Here is a 23,503-nt window from a genome sequence, read left to right as displayed (position 1 = left end):
TTTGATGGAGTTAAGAATAGTTAGTTATAGTTATAGTTTTCCTTAGTTATGATATAGATTATTGTAATTTTTACTTGATAACTGTTTTGTTATATGTAATTTTGCTCCTGCCCAGACCACCAAAAAAGCAAGATGTGATCTGCCCCACTAAAAAAGGTACCAAGCCACGTGACTAACATAGATAAGAAAAATGGGTTAATACACATTATAAGAGCTAATATGAAGCCTGAACTAATGGGCCAATCAGTTTTATAACTTATGTAGACTACTGTGATTTTCTTTGGGACTTGCTGGCTGTGGGAAACAGGGCAGAACATAAACCCCAACAAGCAGGACCACATGTTACATATGAAAAGTGAAATCCAAAATCTCTGTCTCATGTCAGAAGAGTCATGTGATATAGAACAGAAGAAAAACAAAAATTTAAGGACTATTTTAGTGCTAGTAATCTCATAATCTTTTAGTTTTATATTGGCTCTTTAATAGCATTTCTTAAGGTATAAAATTTATAAGAGATATATGTGTGTGTTTNGGAGGCAGAAAAAGGTGGATCTCTGTAAGTTTGAGGCCAGCCTGGTCTACAAGAGCTAGTTCCAGGACAGGCTCCAAAGCTACAGAGAAACCCTATCTCAAAAAAAAAAAAAAAAAAAAAAAAAAACTTTTTTGTCTTGATATTAATGGTCATATAGAGTACTAACTAATATTAGAAAAAAGGTTTTCTCTACCTTCCTGTACATGATTTCAGGTTTGTGTCTCTATCAGTTTCCTGCAGTGAATTATGAGCCTAACAGCAACAACAACAATTCTTCCAGGACTATGATAACACCACTAAACTAAAAAACAACTCCTACAGATTGGCTGTGGACTACAATATGTTCAGGACAATTTTGAGGTGGCTAGCTGAGAGTTGCCTTACAGACTACTCTAGCCATGACTTAAGATAAACCCTGCACTTTCCCATTACTCAGAGACGAAACAACAAATGATAAAGCTACCTCTCTCAGGACTTGACAATTAACCAAAAATTTTCTTTTCAGGATTCCCTAAAATTGCTGTCACTCCCCAGACAGCAGAAAGTAAATTAAAGAATATGATACCCACATTCCCAAGAGGTGCGGTGGATAGATTTTGGCCATTCAATGGCTTATGGATATTTGTCATTCTTTAGGGGTTACAAGTTGTTTTTTATTATAGTCAGAAGGAAAGTTGAACAAAGGAAATTAGACTCAGAGCTCATGTTTTGAAAAGAAAAAAGGGAGATACAGATATGATAGGGTAAAAGGGGAGAATCTACTTTGAAAAGAAAATAGAGGCAACATAGATGTGATAAAAATAAAAAGGTAGTTTATTTAATCTACTTTTAGAAAGAACTACTAGGCCGGGCGGTGGTGGCGCACGCCTTTAATCCCAGCACTCGGGAGGCAGAGGCAAGCAGATCTCTGTGAGTTCGAGACCAGCCTGGTCTACAAGAGCTAGTTCCAGGACAGGCTCCAAAACCACAGAGAAACCCTGTCTCGAAAAACCAAAAAAAAAAAAAGAAAGAACTACTAGTTTTGTTGAACTCTAAAATAACTCTNAGGACAGGCTCCAAAACCACAGAGAAACCCTGTCTCGAAAAACCAAAAAAAAAAAAAGAAAGAACTACTAGTTTTGTTGAACTCTAAAATAACTCTAAAGCCATTTCTGACAACTCTGAGGCCAATTTTGAGGCCTCTCAGCAGTAGTGCTCAGCTCCCTGGGAACCAAGGATCTAACAACTATACATGCACGTACTGAAATGTTGGAAACTTTCCATCATCTCCCTGAGTCCTTGTAAATGTTCTTCAAATAGAACTCAGTTATTGAATAGGGGCAAGATAACCCTTAGGTGTGGACTCAGTTCCTGGTGTTTTGATTCAGTCCCTTTTGACAAAGTGACCCTCAGACGTTTCCTCTTACCTCATCTGATCTGGCAACCACTCTCCAGCCAATTATTGGTAACAGCCCTTTTAAATAAGCCAATCATAATAGTTAAAGAACAACCTCCAGACACTGCCCTTCCTTTTGTGGCTTTTTGCTTTAAAAGTAGCCTGTACCAGCTATTTGGGGGTCTTTCTGGCTTCTTGAATGCTGAAAGACCCTGCATGACAGAAGTAATAAAATCCTCATGCTTTTACATCAATTGTGGTATGAGAGATGGTCTCTTGGGGCGACTCTTCCTGGTAGTTGGACTTCAGGGTCCAACAGTTTGCTTTGTATATTGATACAAATTTGAGATTAATTTTGTTAGAGCATACTGTACATATGTTTCTCCTTTCATTCAAGGTATTGTACCTATATAACTCATTTAACAATGTAATGCAAATTTCTAGTCCTTGAAAATTATATTATCAACTTGTTTAGGGTAATAAGGAAATGCAAGTTAGTAGTTTATCATATAGTTAAGCTTGCAGTCACATTAGGTATGTTTTCAAGGTCAAACAGATATATTTTAAATAGACAGGTCATCTTCAAGCACTTCAGGGCATTTAAGATGTTTTAATAACCTAGGTTCTTTTTCCTTTTTTTTTTTTTTTAATGATAATGAGACATGTCTGCTCCTGACAACAGCAATCTACTTCAAAGATGATAGGCATTGAAGAAACTCCACATGGAGTTTGCTTTCCTTGTGGCAAAAGTAGGCCACTGGACAAGAAAGTGTCCTTGCCTCAACTGCTGACATGTGCTGTCCTAATGGGACAAGCAGGAAACAAGAGAGTGACTGGCAAAACTTGCCCAGACAAAGTAGGATAGTCCTTCAAAAACCCTGCTTCACAGAAAAGTCTGTGAGATATTCTAGGCCTGTAGGCTGAAGATGGATGCCCCAATGTTGGAAGAATTTTTAGTGACTGTCCAGGCAACCAGCTGTTTCTGTCATTACTCACACTTTTTGGAAGTCACTTGCTTATACTTCCTGATTACTCAGTTAATATTATTTCCTTCTTGAGTCTCTGAGGTAATTGAAGACTAGATAGTTATAGTTTTTATTGTTTATGAGACTCAGAAAAGAAATTCACTAAAGAAATGTAAAGTATGTAAGGTGGAGAGATATCAAAAGCTAGTTTGGGATAGGAAAGCAAGTTATGATAGAAATTAAATTAGGTACAAGACTTTGGACTCACCAAGATTAGATAAATATGGAGTATTTTCTCTGAATTTGTCAAATGAAAATGGACTAGACATTGTTGATGTATTTATTGCCTGCATAAATTATAGTTATTGTAATAATATTATAATTATATTATAATAAACCTATTGCATATAGTTTTTCTTATATTAGTAATAGTCCTTTTTATTTTAGACAAAAAGGGGAAATATAGTGATATTTAATTTATGTTTTATAAATAAAGCTTGCCTGAAGATCAGAGGGTAAAACTAAGCCAGTAGAGGCCAGGCAATGGTGTCACAGATCTTTAATCCCAGGATTTGGGAGACAGAAGCAGATGGCTATCTGAGTTCAAGGCCGTAATGAGTTATACAAGATCAATGTAGAAACAGATCCTGGTAGCGGTGGTTCATACCTTTAAACCCAGTACTAGGGAGTCACATACCTTTAATTCCAGCACTAGAGAGGAATATAAGGCAGGATGAGACAGAAACTTGCTCTTTTTCAGTCTGAGGATTTGTTAGAGGTAAGAGCTCTCTAGTGGCTTGGCTGCTTTGCTTTTCTAATCTTCAGGTTGAACGCCAATATCTGTCTCTGGGTTTTTATTATTCTTGCTACATTTGATTTCCATTTTCAAAGGTTAAGATTAGTTCATCTGAGCTGAGCATAATCACACCAACTTTTAATCCCAGAAATTAGAAGGCAGAGACAGTCAGATCTCTGTGAGTTCCAGGCCAGCCAGTGCTAGACAGAAAGACCTTGGGGGGGGGGAGGCAAATGTGGCAGGGTATGGCAGGACACACTTTTAATTTTGAACTCAAGAGGATCTCTGAGTTCCAGGACGTTCTGGTCAATACAGAAAGTTCTAAGTCAGCAAATCCAGGGCTATATAGTGAGACTCTGTCTCAAAAACAAAATCAAATCTCTTAACTAATCAAAAGGTAGGTTTTCCTGCACAATTTACAGGAAGAGATATGAAGCACTGTATTTCTGAGAGTCACATGGCATCACGTACCATGAGAATGATATAATGCACATGATTTTATTAAATTTTTTCTTCTAGGAGCTAAAACCTAAAAAAAAAAAGATCCAATGAATAATAGTGTGTTAGTTTTCAGTCACCTTGATACAGCTACAGCTGTAGTGTCATTTCACTTGTATTTTAATAAATAAAACTTGCCTTGAGTATCACAGAAAAATAAAAAAGCCACACTGGTCAGCCTTATAGACCAGGCAGCAATAACACACACCTTTAATCCCAGTAGCCACAATAACACACACCTTTAATCCCAGTAGCCACACTTGCTCACCATGGAGACCAGGTGGCAGTTGTGCACACCTTTAATCCCAGTCCTAGAGAGGAATATAAAATGGAAAGAGACAGCTCTCAGCCTCAGTCTCATTCTGAGGTTTCCTGGAGGCAGGATGGCTATTTTCCACTGTGGTAGTGTTAAGAGCCAGTGGCTGGCTGTTTTGCTTTTTGGACCTTCTTTCTCTGAGTTTTTATTAATCGTGCTCCATACAGCCATACAGCCATCTGGGAAAAGGGAACATCAATCGAGGCATTTCTACCAGACTGGCCTTGTAGACAAGTCTCTGGGGCATTTCTTGATTAATGATTGATAAGGGATTGTGCGCAGATGGGCCTGTATTGTGTAAGAAAGCAAACTGAAAAGACCATAAGGAGAATGCTAGTAAGCAGTGTTCCTTCTGGTCTCTGCTTGAGTTCCTGCCTGGGCTTTTCTCATGAACTGCATGTACTAGAAGGGTATGCCAATTTATAAATTCTTTCCTCTCCAAGTTGCTTTTGGTCAGTTTTTTATCTCAACGGAAAAGAAGTAGAAGCCAGGTAGTGGTGGTGCACACCTTTAATCCCAGCACTCTGGAGGCAGAGGCAAGTGGATCTCTGTGAGTCTGAAGCCAGCCTGGTCTACAGAGCAAGTTCGAGGATAGACAGGAAGAAACCCTGTCTTGGAAAACAAACAAACAGAGGAAAGAAAGAAAAGAACTAGAACATTCATTTCTATATCTACAAAAATGTAGAATTCCTAATTATGAGTAATTATCTACAGCCAAAACACAAAGTATGGACAGTTAGATCCCAATTTTAAGACTACTGATCCAGATAAACAAATAGATGTATACCAAAATGTTAAATTATTATTTTTAAAAAGGTATTCTTGTGTGTATGTGAATGCATGACTCAAGGGTGTGTGTGCCAGAATGGAATGTAAGATCAGAGGACACCTTTGTGCAAACCCTTCTCTCCTTCCACCTTTGGTTCCAGGTATGGAACTCAGACCTCCAGCCTTGCCCACGTGCCTTGACTTGCTGAGCCATCTTACGAGCACAAGTTTCTTAAGCTTCCTTTATACTGCTGTGTGTTTTCTAAAGTCAACATCACATTCCACCCACAAAAAAAGTTCCTACACATGTAGGAAACAAATTATGTTAGCTATATCTAATTATTATAATATAAAATTAAATTTAAAAAAGACAAAATAAAACAAAATACAAGAATTGGACCAGCAAGATGGCTTAACAAATTAAGGCACTTGGTGCCACAACTAACAACCTGAGTTTTATCCCCAGATCCTACAAGTTAGAGAGAGCCAATTCCAGTAAGTTCTCCAAATTCCACAAGCAAACAGTGGCACACAATCATGTACATATACACATGAAATTAAATAAATACATAAATGTAATCAAAAAAACTTTTTATATCTCAAGCTTAGGAGTTAAAAATAACAAAAAACAGACAAGCAATAAGAAAACACTATAATTTCCATTACAAACCAACAAAAGACAAATTTTTTTTCCCCTCTGTGAAGCAAATGCTACATACATATTACTATACCTGCACAAGAAATGCTTCGGGGTCCCTTTGTGTTCCTTTTACTCCAAGTAGAGTCGAGAAAATCACTTTGATGTTGAAGTCTTCTCCCACTTCCACAGCAAGTCCTTTTTGCTTTTCAGCAGCAATAAATGCACTTAGAAGTCTAGAATATTCTTTGAGGTTAGTGTAGGAGAATTTATACAGAGGAGTTAAACTATATACAGTCCATTGTTTATGGAGGAGAAATGCCACCTTCTCAGGATCGATTTCTTCCTAAAACAACAAAAAAATGAAGATAAGAGTATTAAAAAGTAAAAACATGGATAAAAATTTAATCATAGCAATTTATATATTTAATATAAATCTACTACTTGATACATGATTCTGTGGTCCTAAGATTAATCTCAAATGGAGCTTGCAGGACTTTATAGGTCATCAAATGGTCCTCTGCCTTTGCCTCCCTTTCTGTATGGAAAACTCTTCCCTGAATGTTCATACAAGACAGTTCTCCATTTCATTCAGATCTGTCCTTAGTTCCTATCTAGGAGGCCACTCTAAAGTAAATGTATCAGGCCAAGTCTGTCACTATCTCCTAAGCCTTTCACTTTTATTCATAGCACTTACTATGATCTGGCATTTGACACACCTGAGTACGTGCACGCACACATGCGCATGTGCGTATGCGTGTGTACGTGTGCGTGTGTGTGTTTGTGTGTGTGTGTGTGTTATTTTTCTTGTCTCCCTTTCCAATCAGAGTACAAGCTTGTTGGGGACAGGGTTTTATCTATTCTATTGACTCTAGATGGTTGGATATAAATGAATGGCATTTCCCAGGATTTGAATAACTATGTCACAGATGAACACTTATGTTCTACTACACAGATATCTTGAACACAGTGGTGCTGTCACTTAATGGCATAGTGCTTGCCTAGCACATTCACGCCCTGAGCTTCCACCAGACACCAAAAATAGTTCTGAAGGATCTAGTTTGATTAGTCTTGAGTAATTTAAAGAATTATTTTTCTGCAACAAAGTCTAATTCAGTATAATATATACAACAACACTTGGAAATACATTTGTCTATTCTCTATTAGAACCACAAGTGCCATCAAAAACAAAATAAACCAGTGCACACTATGAAGTCAGTGTGGAGGTTCTGTAAAACACTAAAAGATGACTCAGCTAACCACTCTTGGGTATGTATCCACAAGACTCTGAATAACACACCAGAAAGATACATGCTCAATTTATGAGCATATTAAGTAAAAAACTGTGTTAGACCAGGCTTGCTTTTAATTCTAGCACTCAGGAGGGAGAGACGTGAATCTCTGGGAGTTTGAGGCCAGCCTAGTCTACATAGTGAGTTCCAGGACAGCCAAGGCAAAGGGAAAAAAAAAAAAGAAAATGTGCTATAAATACAGAATGAAAATTTTTTAAGCTGTAAAGAAAAATGAAGTCATAACATCTGTAAGAAAACGGACAGAATGCGAGATTGTTATGTTAGGCAAAGTAAGCCAGACTTGGAAAGACAAGTACCTCATGTTTTCTCTAACATTCAGAACTTAGGGGTGTGTGTGTCTGTAGTCATGGAAGTAGAAAAGGGACCATGAGAGGAAGGAAGAGCTAATAAGGGTAGGGATAATAAGATAAGACAACATACAGAAAGGAGAATTATTTGGGAGGAGGAATAAGATCAGACGGGGCGGGGGGGAGATAGATAACTACGAAGTATAACACATATATGAGCATTCCACAGGGAAATCAGCCAGTTTGTATGCTCACTTAAAAAAAATTCATTTAAGGGGCTGGAGAGATGGCTCAGAGGTTAAGAGCATTGCCCGCTCTTCCAATGGTCCTGAGTTCAATTCCCAGCAACCACATGGTGGCTCACAACCATCTGTAATGGGGTCTGGTGCCCTCTTCTGGCCATCAGGCATACACACAGACAGAATATTGTATACATAATAAATAAATAAATATTTAAAAAATTTCATTTAGAACATAAATGTGTGCTAGGCATGGTGGTATACAACTGTAACCCAAGGTCTTCTGGGGCAGACAGAAAGATCAACCACAAGTTCAAAGCCAAACTGGCCCAGTTTACACAGTGAGTTATAAGCTAACACTCTGTTTCAAAGAAATAAAAACAAAAGTAAACAAATGGAAAACAAACAAACAGAAAATCCCAAGGAGAGTATAAAAGTATTGACAGTCTCAAAGCTCCTAGCTCCCTCCTGAGGAACTTCTTCAGTCCACACTTTCTGACATGGTCTCACAGCTCCAGCTATCTTTTAGAACAAAAGGGCATGTGTGTGTGTGGGTGTGGTTTGAGAACAATGTTTGTCATAGTTACAGCATTCATTGAAATAGTTACATACTTTTTCTTATTAAATAGATGGGAAAATTATAAAAAAGCACTAAACTAGACATTTCTATCTTTATATAAAATATCTCAGAGGGGTTGGAGAAATGGCAGAAGAGCTGGTGTGGTTCTCAGCACCCACATGATGGTCATGATCATGAGTCACTCCAGTTCTAGGAGCCCAGTGCCCTCTTCTCACTTACTCAGGCCCACATGTGGTACAATATATACATGCAGGCAAAATAATATAGTCATATAGGTGCACACACCTAATCTCAGCTCACAAGTGGAAGGAAGGAAGGAAGGAAGGAAGGAAGGAAGGAAGGAAGGAAGGAAGGAAGGAAGGAAGGAAGGAAGGAAGGAAGGATAAAGTCTCTCAGGCTAAGGATATAGTTGAGGGGTAGAACTAAGCTTAACATATACAAGGCTCTGCATTAAAACCCCAATAGCCCCACCCTAAACTCCCAAAAAACTTTCTGGCTGAGAACTATTACTTTCAGTACCAGCACTAGCAATTTCTCTTCAAAATGTCATAAGAAGCAAAACTTGACTCCTAACCCAAAAGGCACTAGACACACACCATGGGCAAGAGGAGACGGCTACATTGAAGGTACCAAAGAACCAAAGATCCAATGAAACTATCAAAAATGCTAGACAAGAATATAAACTTTAAACATTGGGAAACATAAATACAAAAATGAGGAACATTGCAGTCAAACAGGGGAAAGTATGAGTCTGTATTCTTCAAAAATGACAATGTCATAGAAGAAAAATATTGAGGAAATGAAATGGATTAATGGAGATTAGGAGAAACAAAAGCTACTGTGGTTAAAATGTGAAATTATTTCCTGAACTGTTCCTCATTACCTGTCAGCTAGATCGGTATGTAAATGGATATATCCTTATTCATATATTTTCAACCACTGACGGTCCCAAAGGCAAACAAACCATACCTGCAACTGTGAACACTGGGGTAATTTTCTCCGAGATGGACTGGGAAAAAATGAACTCTGCCTCCTGACTGATTCCAGCCGCTTCTGCAGAGGGGTGGCACCTATAAAATAGTCTTTCAGATTTGAGGTCCTTCGTCTAGAAGTTGGTCCAGGTGAATTATAAGAATCCATAGTCTGCAATAAGAAAAAAAAGTAATTCTAAGGAATTCTAAAATAATTCCTGCACATTGCTCTACAGGAACGTCCGACTCTGTTTCCTTCCCACTCCCACCTTTTCCACAACAACCTCTTAGTTCCTGCCTGAGTCACTGCTCTCTTGCTGTGTCGAGAAATACCAAAACAAGAACTTTACAGTACAAGCTCTAGAGTAAGTCAATTACGTGATCTATGTTGGCCAAGGAAAGCTGCAAGACCACCATGAACAAGGGGCACAGCAGGGGCTTCATGATGACCCTGGAGCTGCCTCTAAATCAGCCTGCCCAGTTCAAAAGGAGAGAGAAGACATGAGGTGAGTTTGCGTGAGCACATGGAAAGACAGAACACTTATGACAACTGGCACAGTGCGGGGATGGCACTCTTCCAGGGCCCTTGGAGGTTGACCCAAGGGAGCAAAGGCCAGTCCTAAGAGAAAAGCCAGCCACCTCACAGTTGTCTCCCCCCTTTCCTGAAGGAGGCTGCAAAGCAACAGCAACTGAATGTCCAGGCACTAGACTGGCCCCAGATAACATAGAGAAAGAAAACCATATTCCCAAGCTGGAGCACTGCTAAATCCTGCTGGCTTTGCCACTTAACACCCTCAGCATCCAGAAAGAGGTGAACTTGCTAGTCAAAAAACTGGAGGGTATCTTTACAGCCACAACCCCAAACCAGCAAGACCCTGTAGCCAAAACTTGATTTGCAGAGGAAATACCTCAACTGTTGCTTTCCAAACCTGCCTGTGTGAGGGATTTCCTTTCTTACCAACCCTCCTTCAGTCAGAAACATAACAAAACTGAGCCAGACAGGAGATAGAGTCAAGATGGTGCAACTGTCAATGGACCTGTTGATGGATGAACTGAGACTAGAGTCGCTCTCATAAGCATGGTCTGGAAAGCAAGATGACCTGCACAGGTACCTCAGGGGGCATGGCCATGTCCTACTCCACAGGAGTGGTATACGACAGTGAAGGATGGTGGCAACATTCTCTGGGGAGGGTAAATCACCTGGAAGAGCCAGTTGTCTATATTAGAGGAACAGTAACCTCATCTTCAATTCCTTCTCCATTTGCTTTGGCCCCTTAGCTTTACCTGGATTCCCAAAACTCCAGGGCTGGCGAGATGGCTCAGCTAGCAAAGGAACTTGCAGCCAAGTGAGATAACCTGAGTTCAATTCCTGAAACCCAAACAGTAGGCGAGAACTGACATCTGCCAGTTTCCTCTGACACCATGCCCACACCAAAGCACATGTGAACACACGTGTACAATGTTTAAGAAATAAAAACCACCACAGATAGGGAAGCAGCATTTAAACAGGCATTTTTCATTTTGCCATAGACATAAAGTATTTCCATAAAGTATTGTGACCTTGGCCAAATTCCTGGGTAAGTCTCCTGGTGTGCACTTCTGTTAGGTTACAGAATTTTTCTATGAAGTGTGCTATTTGGGACAATAATTGCTAAGCATTCATTATTTTCCAAATTTTTTTGTAACCACTTAACAAATATCAAGCCTTTAACAACTATTCTCCTCTTGTTTGGGGGTGTTTTGTTTATAATGACTGCGTTGCTTAGGTTGGCCTAGAACTCACAACAATTCTCTTGCCTCAGCCTCCTTTATGCTGGGACATATCTGGTACTAGCCTTGCGTTTACTCCTCAAATGACCCATTATGTAAAGCTACTGTGTTGCCAGTTGACAGAAGGGGGAGGATCCGAAATAGTTCCCAAGTCTTAACCCTCTCAGCAGTTTTTAGTATCCACAGAACATCTCCCGCCAAAACTTCTCTTGTGGCTAGTTCATGAAAAAAGGGCCCTTGAGTTAATCACTGTAATACTGCCACAACTGTCAATCGACTGTTCCAATACCAACGCTCACCTGCACGTTAACGCCTCCGGGTTCATATCTAAACTCACAAAAGCATTGCAAAGACAATGACCACACAACAGAACTCAAGGCAGTACATAGCCAATCCAGGATCCACCCAAAACATCTTACCAAAAATATGTCGTGATGACGTTGTCATCCATTCCGGATTCACGAATCATTCTTCAAGTCTGGCTCCAAGACTACGACGAGAGGAAATTTTGATTTCTTTTGTTTTTGTTGGGGAAAAAGAAAGAAAGCAAGCGGCCAAAAAGACTGCCCAGAGAGAACCGAAGCAATCCCTGGTGACTTCAGAAGGGACATCAAGGCCAGCGAGGGAACCTGGACTCCCTCAGACGCGGGTAACAACTCCGACGTCACCTTGGGAGAGACAGTTCCGCTTCCCTAGCGGGCGGGCTCTGCGACCCTCACTCCTCGGGAGCTAGCGTCAGCCCACGAAAGACAGGCGTCCCCGAAGCCCCCTCTCGGAAGCTCTCCTGTGATCGAAAGTAGACTTGAAACCTCCCTTCGCGAGCGAAGGCGCAGCCCCGCGAACTCCAAGCCCTCCAGTTTAAAATTATTTCCCGACGTGCTCTGCGGCCGTCGCAGACAGCCGCTCCTCTGGCCCGCCGATTTCACGTAAATTAGCAACTGAAGTCGCCATTTTAACTAAGGGCAGGGCTTGTCCCATCAAATTCCCGATTGCACCGCGTTCCTCTTCCGTCTAACAACCGCTGCGAAGCTTGCTCTCAAATTTCCGCCCACAATAAACGAGGCGGAGGCGCCTTCGTTCTGATTGGCCGAATACTTTACGTGAGTTTGGCGCTCGCGGGGCGTTAGAGGGACTTCGGAACGCGGTTAGTGTTTGAGTTCGAACCTCCGAACCTCTTCTGTTCGCTCGCCTTCAGAAGTTCGTGTTTCACGAGGTTGAACTGCCTTCTTCTTATGCCCGGGTCACCTTCGCGAAAACGTGGAAATAAAGGAAGGACGCGCTCCTGGTGACCGGCCTCCCCGCGCCTGGAGTGGGCTGGGGTCCGGCTAGCGCTGCGGTTGGGAATCTTTTGGTGTCTTCCTGCCGCAGCCTTGTTTAATTAAAGTGGGAACTGATGCACCGAAGGAAGCAAAGGTTTTGCCCTATCCGTTCACCCAAGGGCCCTAGAGACCTTGCGGATTAATCTACTTTGTAAATACTGGAACGTTCTGCGGAGGAGGGTCTGGATGCATTTGATTGGAAACTAGAATTTTAAGGGCCCGGGTATTCCAGAAACGGAGTTTTGAGCATCACACCCGCGGCATAGGATTCGTGATTGTCTCTCGCGGTCCTGCGACTTCAACATGTATCTTGGTTCTTGGTTAAGTCGTCTATCCCGGGATTTATCCAGACCCATCGGAAAGACCACCCAGCCAGTCTGGGGTTCTCTCTTCAGAAGTCTGACATTGGGTGCGCAAAGAATTCCAGGTGAAAGCAGCAACGACCTTCCGCCTGTTTTCGATAGCTTGTTTTCCCAGTCTTAACTGCATATTTATAGCAGATCATTCAAATCAATACTACAAAAAAAAAAATCTGAATAGTAACTGCACTTTCAAACTCAGAAAATTTCTAAGGTCACTTGGCAAGGAAACGTAGTATTTAAAATTGGACAATTATAATTTTAGGTCCATGCAAGTGCTAGGTCATGTAGAAAGTTTAGATTTCTAAACAATGCAAAATTCACTTGGGCTTTTAGCACATTTGCAGGTAAACACGGTAGAGGACTTGTATGATGTAGCCTATTTATAAATCTCATCAGGCTATCAAGATGGTTCAGTGGGTTGAGGCACTTACTGCCAAGCCTGAGGACCCAAGTTCATTTCCAGGGCCCACATTGTGAATGCAAGAACAGAATCCAACAACTTGTCCTCTGACCTCCACAGGTGCACCATGACGTGTATGGGACACACACACAAATGTAATTTAAATTTTTTTACTACACCCATTGACCTGAAACAACTAATATACCATGAATGGGGAATATTTTAAACAGACTACAAATATTTTTACTGTTGCCTTATACATTTTTTTTTCTCTTTCTAAAGACTTTAGTAGCTTTGTCGCTCGGACCAACACATGTGGAGAATTGCGTTCTTCCCACTTAGGCCAAGAAGTCACTCTGTGTGGATGGATTCAGTACCGAAGGTAAACTGAGGCAAATGGTTTAGGAATACATGAATTGGATTTATTCCCAAACTATTCTAAGCTTTACTAATTTTTATCCTGTCAGAGAATTATATTTTGCCACTTTCCTCATTCTCTCAGAATTCACTGCATTTTCTGTCTGTTCTATTTTGTTATGTAAAATTCTAAGTGTCCCTCTCAGTAAGTACCAGTGTCATCTGTTAAAGGGTGTAGTGACAAAACCTGGGCCACCAGTGGGCTGACATAATCTTGCACTAACGCGGAAAAGTTCTTATAATCTGCAAATGGGAGCAGACTAGAATCTGTAAGCCAGCTGAGAAGCGGCAGTAAGGTGGGAGTAAGAATCTACTTTAGTCAAAAGTTAAGTAAAGAAAAAGCGTAAGAGCATGAGCAGTGAGTGATTCTCATTTATTGTTTTTGTTGTTCATCTGTACATTCCAAAGCATATTAGCACATTCATTCATATTGAAGAAGTCCAAAATGTGGGTAAATGTTTGCCATTTTAAGAAGTTTACCGTGGATCTTAGAGTACTCAGTACGCTCAGTACAGGCATTAATTGTCTTAGCAAGAATCTTGTCCTTAACTTCCTTCTTCGTAACTGTGTCAGCACTATGCTGAGTGACAGTGTAGACCCTTATAGTTTTTTCATAGTCACATTCTTGGAGCATTTCTTTTTAAACTGTATTCATTCCCTTGATGTCTGCAATGTCCCCCTTGTAGTGTGTGGACAAAGGAATACCTCTGCTATCCCAAGAGAGCTAGAGAACATACATTGGATATCTCTTTCCCTTTATGTTTGCTTTTTAATGTATTACTGGAGGATAGATGTTCCACTGCCCCCCTGCTTGAGATTTTATTTATTTTAATGTGCATGGGTGCAAGTATGCATATATGTTTGTCTGGGTACCATGTGAATGCCTGGTGCCCACAGAGGCCAGACAAAATTGTTTAATTCCATGAAACTAGAGTTACAGACAGTTGTGAGCTGCCATCTGGGTGCTGGGAATCAAGCCTGGGTCCTCTGGAGGAGCAAGAAATATTCTTAACCTCTGATCCATCTCTCCATCCCATTTTCCTTTATTAATAAACTACTTTTAAAAAAGAAGGGAAAGTTTAAGTTTCTTAAATAATAAAAATTTACTCTTAGAATTTATTCCATTTTCATGATTACAGACATTATAGAAAAGACTAGGCAAACAAAAATAAAGTAAGTGATGTGCTGGTTAATGTAGCTGGAGCATAAACTCCTTGTACTTCAGCCTCTGCACAGGTACCCCATGTACTCCTGAACAACAGTGTGAGCTCTAGAATGGGGTTCAGTGTTCTTGACGCTTTCACACCCTAATCCAGCACCTCTTACTAAAGGGGGCAAATTAGTAACTATATGAATAATTAATAAAAATTCAAGTTGAAAAAAAGACAATTTGGCCAGGTATGGTAGTCCATGCCTATAATCTTAGCTAAGGCAGGAAGATGTCTCAAGTTCATGGATAGCCTGAGCAACAAGGTCTTCCTCAAAAAGAAAAAAAAGTCATAAGATAGTTGCATGAATATAGCTTATGAAAGCACATAATTATAAAAATGGGGAAATTACATGGAATTTTTATTGCTGGTTTTGTCTTTAAATTTTGAGCCAAGAGACTTTATCCTAAAATATTCTTTCTCTTTCCATTATTCAGGCAAAACACCTTCTTAGTCCTAAGAGATTGCCACGGTCTTGTTCAAATTATCATTCCCCAGGATGAGGTAATAAAAGGTTTCCTACCATTATCTAAGAGCTTCTTTGATAGGATGTAGTGTAAGCTAAGTAGTTTGATCAGCGTATTGGAAGTTTTAATTTCAGAAGTTAATTGTTAATAAAAACTGAAAACTACTTTTATGTACAGCATTATGAAATGACAAACTGAGGGAATAAATAATCTGCAAAGAGCACCTGCTGCCTTTGTCAAGGACCAGGGTTCAAGTCCCAACACTCATATGGCAGCTCACAGCCATCTCTAACTCCAGTTCCAGGGAATCCAACATTCTCACTGGCTTCCTAGGGCACCAGGCATATGTATATTATACTCACATCTGGCAGACAGCTGATACCAGAGACAAAGGGCCAGTTTCTCTAATATGAAGAAAACTACACAAAAAAGGGAGGCGGGGGCCCCAAATGGCAAGATGGCTCAGAGGGTATAAAGGTGCCTGACCACGTGAGTGCAAAACCCACATGGTATAAGGAGAAAACCAACTCCTACAAGTTGTCTTCTGCCTTCCATGTGTGCCATGAGTGTCTGTGCATGCACATACACATACAAAATAAATGCAATAAACTAGCTACCAAAAAAAAACCAATAAACCAGAATGTGCAGGTGAAATTTATAGAAAACATAACCTAAAAATAATTTTCAAAGAAAATATAAGTCAGGGATGATAGCATACATTTACATTGGGAAGCAGATGCATGAGCTCAAGAATTCAAGGCCAGCTTCATCATTATAGTCCATCAAGACCAGCCTGAACTACATGAGTCCCTATCTGAAATACATATAGATAATGTGTACACACATACACACACATACATGGAAGTATACCAAAGGCAAAGGTGTGATTTAGGACTGTGGAGGTGGTTCATTGGGTAAAAATTCTTGCTACCAAGCTGACAGCCTGAGGTTGATCCCTGGACCCACCCATGTGGTAGAAAAAGAACCAATCCCTACAAGTTGTCCTCTGACCTCTACATACAAGCTATGGCATGTGCACATATGTGTACACAGTCATACAAACACACACTAAATAAAGCCAGCCTAAACAACTTAGACTGTGTCTCAAAATAAAAGATAGCTGACAAGCTAGGCATAGTGGCACATGTCTTTAATCCCAGCACTTGGGGGGCAGAAGCAGGTAGATCTCTGTAAGTCTGAGGCCAGACTGACTCGTCTGCATAGTGAGTTCCAAGACAGCCAGAGCTCTATAGTGAACCCTGTCTCAAAAGAAAGAAAGAAAAAAAAAAGTAGCCAGTGGACATGGTAGTACATACCTACAATCCCAGCATTTGGGAAGCTGAGGCAGGAAGGCTGAGTGTTCAAGGCCAATGTGAACAATATAGTGAAGCCCTGTCAAAGGGAAAGAGGGAGGGATAACTCTTGGTGGTCTTGCTGGCAGTGTTCTGTGGAGCCAGAGTAACAATGGGATTTACCAAAGCTTGTAATAACGTCAGTGAGACAGCTCCAAGTCAGTAAACTGTGAATTCCGTTTTTCCAAACTATAGGCTTACTGAAGAGTTCTGTAAGTTCATTTATTCTTAGACCTCGTTTTGCAGTTGGCTGTATCTGTGAAGAAGATTTTATGTGAAGCCCCTTTGGAATCTGTGGTGAAAGTAACTGGGACAGTTATCTCCCGGCCTCCAGGACAAGAGAATCCAGTGAGTAGTTTATAGAAAGTTTGTCTTTGTGCATATACATTAACCGCCTAGATTGAGTTCCTTGTGGACACTTAGAATTAAAGCTCTTAAGTTCCATAGATGAACTCACAGATGTGAACCACCCATATAAGTATGCACAAAGAGACATGTCAATCTTTACAAATACGTGATGATATTTGTTGATCTTAGGAGCCATAGATATAAATAAGAATGTAAAAGTTATATATTTATTATTTATAACCTCCAGTATAGCTTGGCACATCTTATATATGTATATAAATGCATGTGTTTACCAATGTGTATTGCATACATGTCCTGAAAAATAATTTTCTAAAATAGGTTTTTTTTTTTTCTAAGAAAATGCCAACAGGTGAGATTGAAATCAGAGTTAAAACAGCTGAGCTCCTGAATGCCTGCAAGAAGCTACCCTTTGAGATTAAAGACTTTATGAAGGTGAGGGCCTCTCATTAGTACAATCCAGTATCTAGAAAGTGATGATCAAAAAGTATCATTTTTTAAAATACTTCTTTTTTAAAGAAGTTTATCTTCTATAAGATGAGTATTTTATTATCAGTTATCCTAATGAATTCTACAATACTGACAACTTATGCTCCTGGAGTCCAGACAGGTTGAACTGTATTTTGTCTTTAAGACTTGATGTATTCTATTGTTCAAGTTTTTCCATTGCTATTGTTTAAAGTGTTGAAAGAAAATTTATATCTGGCTTGGAAATGGCTAAGTTGCATAGGGGAATCTTTTTCCTATTAAGTTGAAACTGCTAACAGTAATAAACTATATGCTTAGAGCAATTCTTGACTTACCAACCATAGAATTATGGATGTAGGATGATTTTTTTTCTTTTAAACTTTATTTTATGTGCATTGGGTGAAGGTATCATATTCCCTGGAGTGGAGTTACAGACAGTTGTAAGCTCCCATGTGAGTGCTTGGAATTGAACCCTGGTCCTCTGGAAGAGCAGCCAGTGCACTTAACCACTGAACCATCTCTCCAGCTTCAGATTTAGGATGATCTTAGCCAAAAATTTCAAAGTGTGATAAAGGTAGTCAGCACTGATTATACCCAAATTTAAAAAGAAAAGAAAGAAAAAAAACCACGTATATCTAGATAATTTTTAACTTTGTCACAATTAGACTTGTATATACTTTGTTTGTTTGGTTGGTTGGTCTTGTTTGTTTTGGAGACAGGGTCTTACTATATATAGCTCTAGCTGTCCTGGAACTAATTCTGTAGACCTGGCTTGCCTCAAAGTCACAGAGAGCCTCTGCCTCCCGAGTGCTAGGATTAAAGGCATACACCACTAAGCCTAGTTTATGTACCTACTTTTTAAGCCAGTCTACTAAGGTATTTGTGTGTATGCATATGCACATACGTGTGTATGTGGAAGCTAAAGGAAGGCCTTGAGTGTGATTCCTCAGGCACTGTCTACCTTTAGACAGGGTCTCTCACTGCCCTGGAACTCACCAAGTAGATTAGGCTGGGTGTTCAGAAAGCCCCAGGAATCTGCCCATCCCATCTTCACTGCCTTGTGATAGAATCACAAGTGTGCACCCAACTCCTTAGGTCCTAAGGATTGAATTTAGGCACTTGTGCTCACAGGACACATCCTTTACCAGCAGTGATAGTTAGTTTTAAGTCAGCTTGGCACAACCTAGAATCACGTGAGAAAGGAGTCTCAATAAGGGATTGTCTTGATTAAGTTGCCCGTGAGCATGCCTTCAGGGAATTTTATTAATTGGATTAATAGATGTGGGAAAATGAACCCTGTAACGTAGGTGGCATCATTTCATGGCCTGGCCCCTGGACTGAATGAAAAGGAGTAAGCTGAGCACTGGCATGTGTGCGTTGATCTCTTACACTCTGTTCTTGGCTGAGGGTGTGATGTGACCAGCTGCTTTAGTCCCTGCTACCTTGACTTCCCTGCAGTGATGGGCTGAACCCGAACTGAGAGCCAAAGTAAACTTTCTCCCTTATGTTGCTTTCGTTAAACCGAACACCAATTAAACACCACTAGGCTGATTTCCCCAGCCCTATTGAGAGATTTTTAATTATATGACCACTAGGTCTTATACTCAAGTTTATTGCTTGAATATATATATAATTACAAAGTTGATCCTATTTTGGCAAAGAAATAAAATAAATTTCCTAAAATAAATGTTCAGAAAAAGAAGTTATAGGCATTTTTTACTCTTTCTGGTATGAAAGAATCGAGCTACCTACATTAGAGGACTTTTTTTTTTTCAGTAAAAAAAATAAATATAAGGATTTACAGCCCTGAAAATAAACAAACCTGAAGTGGAAAGATGGCTCAGAGGTTAAGAACATGTGCTGCTCTTACAAAGAACATGGGTTTGGTTCCCAGCAAGTGCAGCAGGTGGCTCCCAATTACCTGTAACTCCAGCTTCCGGGAATGCCTCTAACTCCAAGGCTAGCTGCCCCCATGTGCACAGACTCAGGCACAGACACACGCACCTACACATACCCCTCCACCAATAAATAAATATGTTTAAAAAATTAAAGATAGCTACCTTTTTTAATGTTCCAAAATGTTTAAGCATAAAAATCTTTCATCTGTGTAGAAGACGGAGGCTCTTCGTTTGCAGTATCGGTACTTAGACCTGCGAAGCTTCCAAATGCAGTATAACCTGCGACTGAGGTCCCAGATAGTCATGAGAATGCGGGAATATCTCTGCAATCTACACGGTGAGCCTGAATCCATTCTGCTACATTATATACACTCTTTATTGTTGGGTCACCTGTTCCCCAAAGTCTGACTAGATCAGTGGGTAGAATGGTTGCTTACTGGGACACAAACATGTCCTTTTTTTTTTTTTTTAAATATTTATTTATTCATTTGTTATGTATACAATATTCTATCTGTGTGTATGCCTGCAGGCCAGAAGAGGGCACCAGACCTTATTACAGATGATTGTGAGCCACCATGTGGTTGCTGGGAATTGAACTCAGGACCTTTGGAAGAGCAGGCAATACTCTTAACCTCTGAGCCATCTCTCCAGACCCCACAAACATGTCCTTTAAAGGTAATAATGTTTATTACAGTAGCTAGTATTTCCAGTCACTAGAGGACAGTCTTTGTTTCTACATAGTAAGTTTCTCTCCTACACCCTGTCGAGGACCGGCCTCGACAAAAACACCTCTTGCCAGGGTAGGGGCGTGGGAATTTAGAAATGTAAGTAATAAATATGGAGACACGTGAAGAATAACAGAACAGAAACCATAGAATAATACCAGGAGGGCATTCCAGTGATTACTGAAAATCGCCTACATTTATTTTTCCGTAGGTCTTATACCCAATACAAACTGGTGGGGGTGGGGAAGTAACAAAAGGCTTTATTAACATGATACATGACAACTCAAACAGTCCATGGCTTCATCACTCTGAGACATCAAATCATTAGCATTCTGATGTCTAGGTAGCAAAGCTGCTCTAGACCAGGTATCCTGAAGGCAGCCCCTTCCCAGGTGAACTCATAGTTACAAAAGAAGGAGCAGAAGTACATTTGCATGTCCTGACCACCTGTCAGGATGGCATGGACCTACTTGAATGAGCTGTTTTAATGTTAAGAGAAACAAGCAATCACATCCTGCATTGGGATGTGCAGCTACGCTTGTGAGTCATTTGAGCAACCTCTAACTCTCTGACGTCAGACAAGGTGGAAATGAGCTCATATTTTTGGGCCTCCACAACACCCCCACCTCTTAACAGTTTAAGTTCTTGTAATTCCTTTTTGTTTGAAACAAGGCCTCACGGTTGCAGTTCAGGGTACAGGACCTTACTATGTAACCCAGGCTGGCCTAAAACTTGAAACAATTCCCCTGCTTTAGCCTCAGGTTCTAGAATTACAGTATGAGCAACTTCACCCAGCTTTTATTTATTTATTGGTTTGTTTGTTTGAGATATGTTCAGTCTGACTTTGAACCCACAAGCTCCTCAGCCTCTTCAATTCTGGACTTTCAGGTATAGGCCACAATGCCCATGCTTATACACCATTTGTTGGGAAGTCTGAAATTTCCCCTGAGTTAAAGTAGCGCACTCCTGCATACTTTTTATTGTTTCATCATTGCTGTACTAGCAGAACATTTGAATACCAGAGCATTTCAGTAGATGAATCCATCACACATTTAGATCATTTCCTGACATAAGCGTCAGCTCTATGAGCAGAATTACAAGTTTTAGCCTCTAATTTATACTTTACTATTGACATCATTGTTATCATTTATGAAGAGATGGGACCCAAGACCGGTCCCACAAGTGGCAGCAGTCCCATGAGGGGCAGCAGCAGGCTACCTGAGACCTTAGCAGGTCCCTTTGTCTGGTGAGAGACAAATGAGTTTATTTATTATGGAGGGGAAAGGGAAGAGGTGAAGGGGGGAGAAGGGAGAGAGGAAGAAGTTGCCTTTCCAGAAAAAGAGCAGGGGTGGGGAGGAGGGAGGAGGTGGGAGATCCCCTTGCCTTGGCAGAAGGGGGGTTGGGAATGGGCGGAGCTTGTCTCTTAAAGGGACAGGACACCCAGGTGACAGACCAGGCCAGCAGATTACAACAATCATACTTGGCAAATTCCTCTGTACTAACTGCTTTTTCTCTATTTTTAGGGTTTGTGGATGTAGAAACCCCAACACTGTTTAAGAGGACTCCAGGGGTATGTATATAACTTATCATCTTACTATTATTATCCTCTTCATTATAAAAGTGATTGCATTGCCTTTATTATCACTTCGCTCATTTTTATTTACTTTTATTGCTACCTCATAATCTTCACATCAGCTAGACTATTTTCTGCCCATTTCCTAAAAAAGTACAGGAAAAGAACATATCAGGAAGAATAGCTACATGGGAAAGATGGAAAGCAGAGGCAGATCCTTCATTGACGGAGAGAATAAGATAGGTCACCCTTAGGCAAAAGGATCTGTCTCCACAGAAAATGGTTGGCTTGGGATTTGACACAAGGAAAACAAATGCCATATTAATAAGAAAAAAAGAACCAGGCGAGGTAATGAATGCCTGAGAGACCAGCATTTGGGGAGCGAAAGCAGGAGGATCACAACTTTGAGACTGTGTCTACACAGATCCTGTCAAAAAAGAACTGAGATTTAAAAAAGACAAAAACAACAAAAACACTGATATTTAATAACTATTCACTGTAGACTTAAAAAAAAAAAGTTTAGGGGCTGGAGAGATGGCTCAGCAGTTAAGAGCACCAGCTGCTCTTCCAGAGGTCCTGAGTTCAATTCCTAGCACCCACATGGTGATTCACAGACATCTATAGGGGGATCAGATGCCCTCTTCTGGCGTGCAGGCATACATGCAGATTGAACACTCATATCCATAAACTAAATATATGAATCTTAAAAAAACAACAACAGTTTATATACTAGGTATATAGTTCAGTGATACAGTGTCCGTGTAACATGTTCAAGGTCCTAAGCTCAAAAACAAAGAAATACCTACTTTTTAATTTAGAAAAAATTTAAGAATGACTTGCTAGGGCTGAAAAGATGGCTCAGTGGTTAAGAGCACTGTCTGTTCTTCCAGAAGACCCAGCTTCAATTTCCAACACTCTATGGCAACTGTCTGTAACTCCAGTTCCAGGGTACCCAACACCCTCATACAAACATACATGCAGGCAAAACACCAATGCACATAAATTTTTTATTAATTAAGAAAAAGAATTATTTGCTTAGGAAGTACAATGATGCATAAAATTTGTTCTGCTAATAGTAAAATTGAGAATTTGTTTACACACACACACACACACATTTAATAACTACTATATACAAGCAGTATTTAAAGCTTGTTGTAGGGGCTAAAGAGATGGCTCAGCAGTTAAGAGTGCTTGCTGAAGCCACTATCTCAGAACGGAGAGATGGCTCACAGGCAAAGAGCACTGGCTGCTCTTCCAGAGGTCCCTGTGCAGTTTCCAGCACCCAAGTCAAGTGGTTCTCAGGAGCCTGTATCTCCAGTTTCAGAGGTTTGGATGCCCTCTTCTAGCCTGTGTGTACCCACATGCACATTTGCATGCTCACTCACACGCAGACATGTAAAAAATACAATAAGTTAAAAAAGATAAAGTTTACTGTAGCTGGTCATGGCACATGTCTTAATTCCAGTACTTAAGAGTCAGGAGTAAGCGGATCTCTGTGAGTTCCAGTCCAACAAGCTACATAGTGAGACTTTGTCTCTAAAAATAAATAATAAATAAATAAATGTAATTGTATGCAAATTGTTTTAGGGGCTATAAGATGAACCAGAAATTGTCTGTCATCAGGAACTTTGCTCTTTAATTTCGTTGGTGTGTTTAAGTATTTACTTGTACTATGCACTAGTCACTTATACTTTTGAGTTTGTTTTGTTGTTAATTTTGTTTCAGGATTTTTTTTTTTTTTGGTTTGTTTTGTTTTAAGACAGAATCTTGCTTGTGGGTCAGGATGCCCTATACTTACTATTCCTCTTCCTCAGTCTCCTGAGTGTTGGAATTGCAGGCATTTGCCATACCTGGCTTAGGTTTTTCATTAGTTTATTTTTCAATAATGTTTCTCTTCTCTC

At 40.2% G+C, this 23,503-nt stretch overlaps 2 protein-coding genes across 2 annotated transcripts in view; one reads left to right on the top strand and one right to left on the bottom strand.

Annotated features, from left to right (window-relative positions):
- The window catches only part of Cenpl (centromere protein L), a 21,656-nt gene extending 9,713 nt beyond the window's left edge, over positions 1–11,943 (bottom strand). The window contains exons 1-3 of the mRNA XM_050130663.1: positions 11,467–11,943; positions 9,276–9,449; positions 5,982–6,233 (exon numbers count right to left, since the gene is read on the bottom strand). Coding sequence (XP_049986620.1) covers positions 5,982–6,233; positions 9,276–9,446 — 423 coding nt within the window. The 5' untranslated portion in view covers positions 9,447–9,449; positions 11,467–11,943. The remainder of the gene's footprint in view (positions 1–5,981; positions 6,234–9,275; positions 9,450–11,466) is intronic.
- Positions 11,944–12,140: 197 nt separating this feature from the next.
- Dars2 (aspartyl-tRNA synthetase 2, mitochondrial) overlaps positions 12,141–23,503 on the top strand; it is a 28,055-nt gene continuing 16,692 nt past the window's right edge. Inside the window, exons 1-7 of the mRNA XM_050130661.1 lie at positions 12,141–12,793; positions 13,411–13,510; positions 15,191–15,257; positions 16,819–16,920; positions 17,278–17,373; positions 19,518–19,641; positions 21,553–21,599. Of these exons, the coding sequence (XP_049986618.1) occupies positions 12,670–12,793; positions 13,411–13,510; positions 15,191–15,257; positions 16,819–16,920; positions 17,278–17,373; positions 19,518–19,641; positions 21,553–21,599 (660 nt within the window). The 5' untranslated portion in view covers positions 12,141–12,669. The remainder of the gene's footprint in view (positions 12,794–13,410; positions 13,511–15,190; positions 15,258–16,818; positions 16,921–17,277; positions 17,374–19,517; positions 19,642–21,552; positions 21,600–23,503) is intronic.

This window comes from Alexandromys fortis, unplaced genomic scaffold (genome assembly GCF_014885135.2).
Source record: "Alexandromys fortis isolate MF-2015 unplaced genomic scaffold, M_Fortis_MF-2015_v1.1 scaffold_346, whole genome shotgun sequence".
Classification (NCBI taxonomy): domain Eukaryota; kingdom Metazoa; phylum Chordata; class Mammalia; order Rodentia; family Cricetidae; genus Alexandromys; species Alexandromys fortis.
This window is presented reverse-complemented; position numbering and strand designations above follow the sequence as displayed.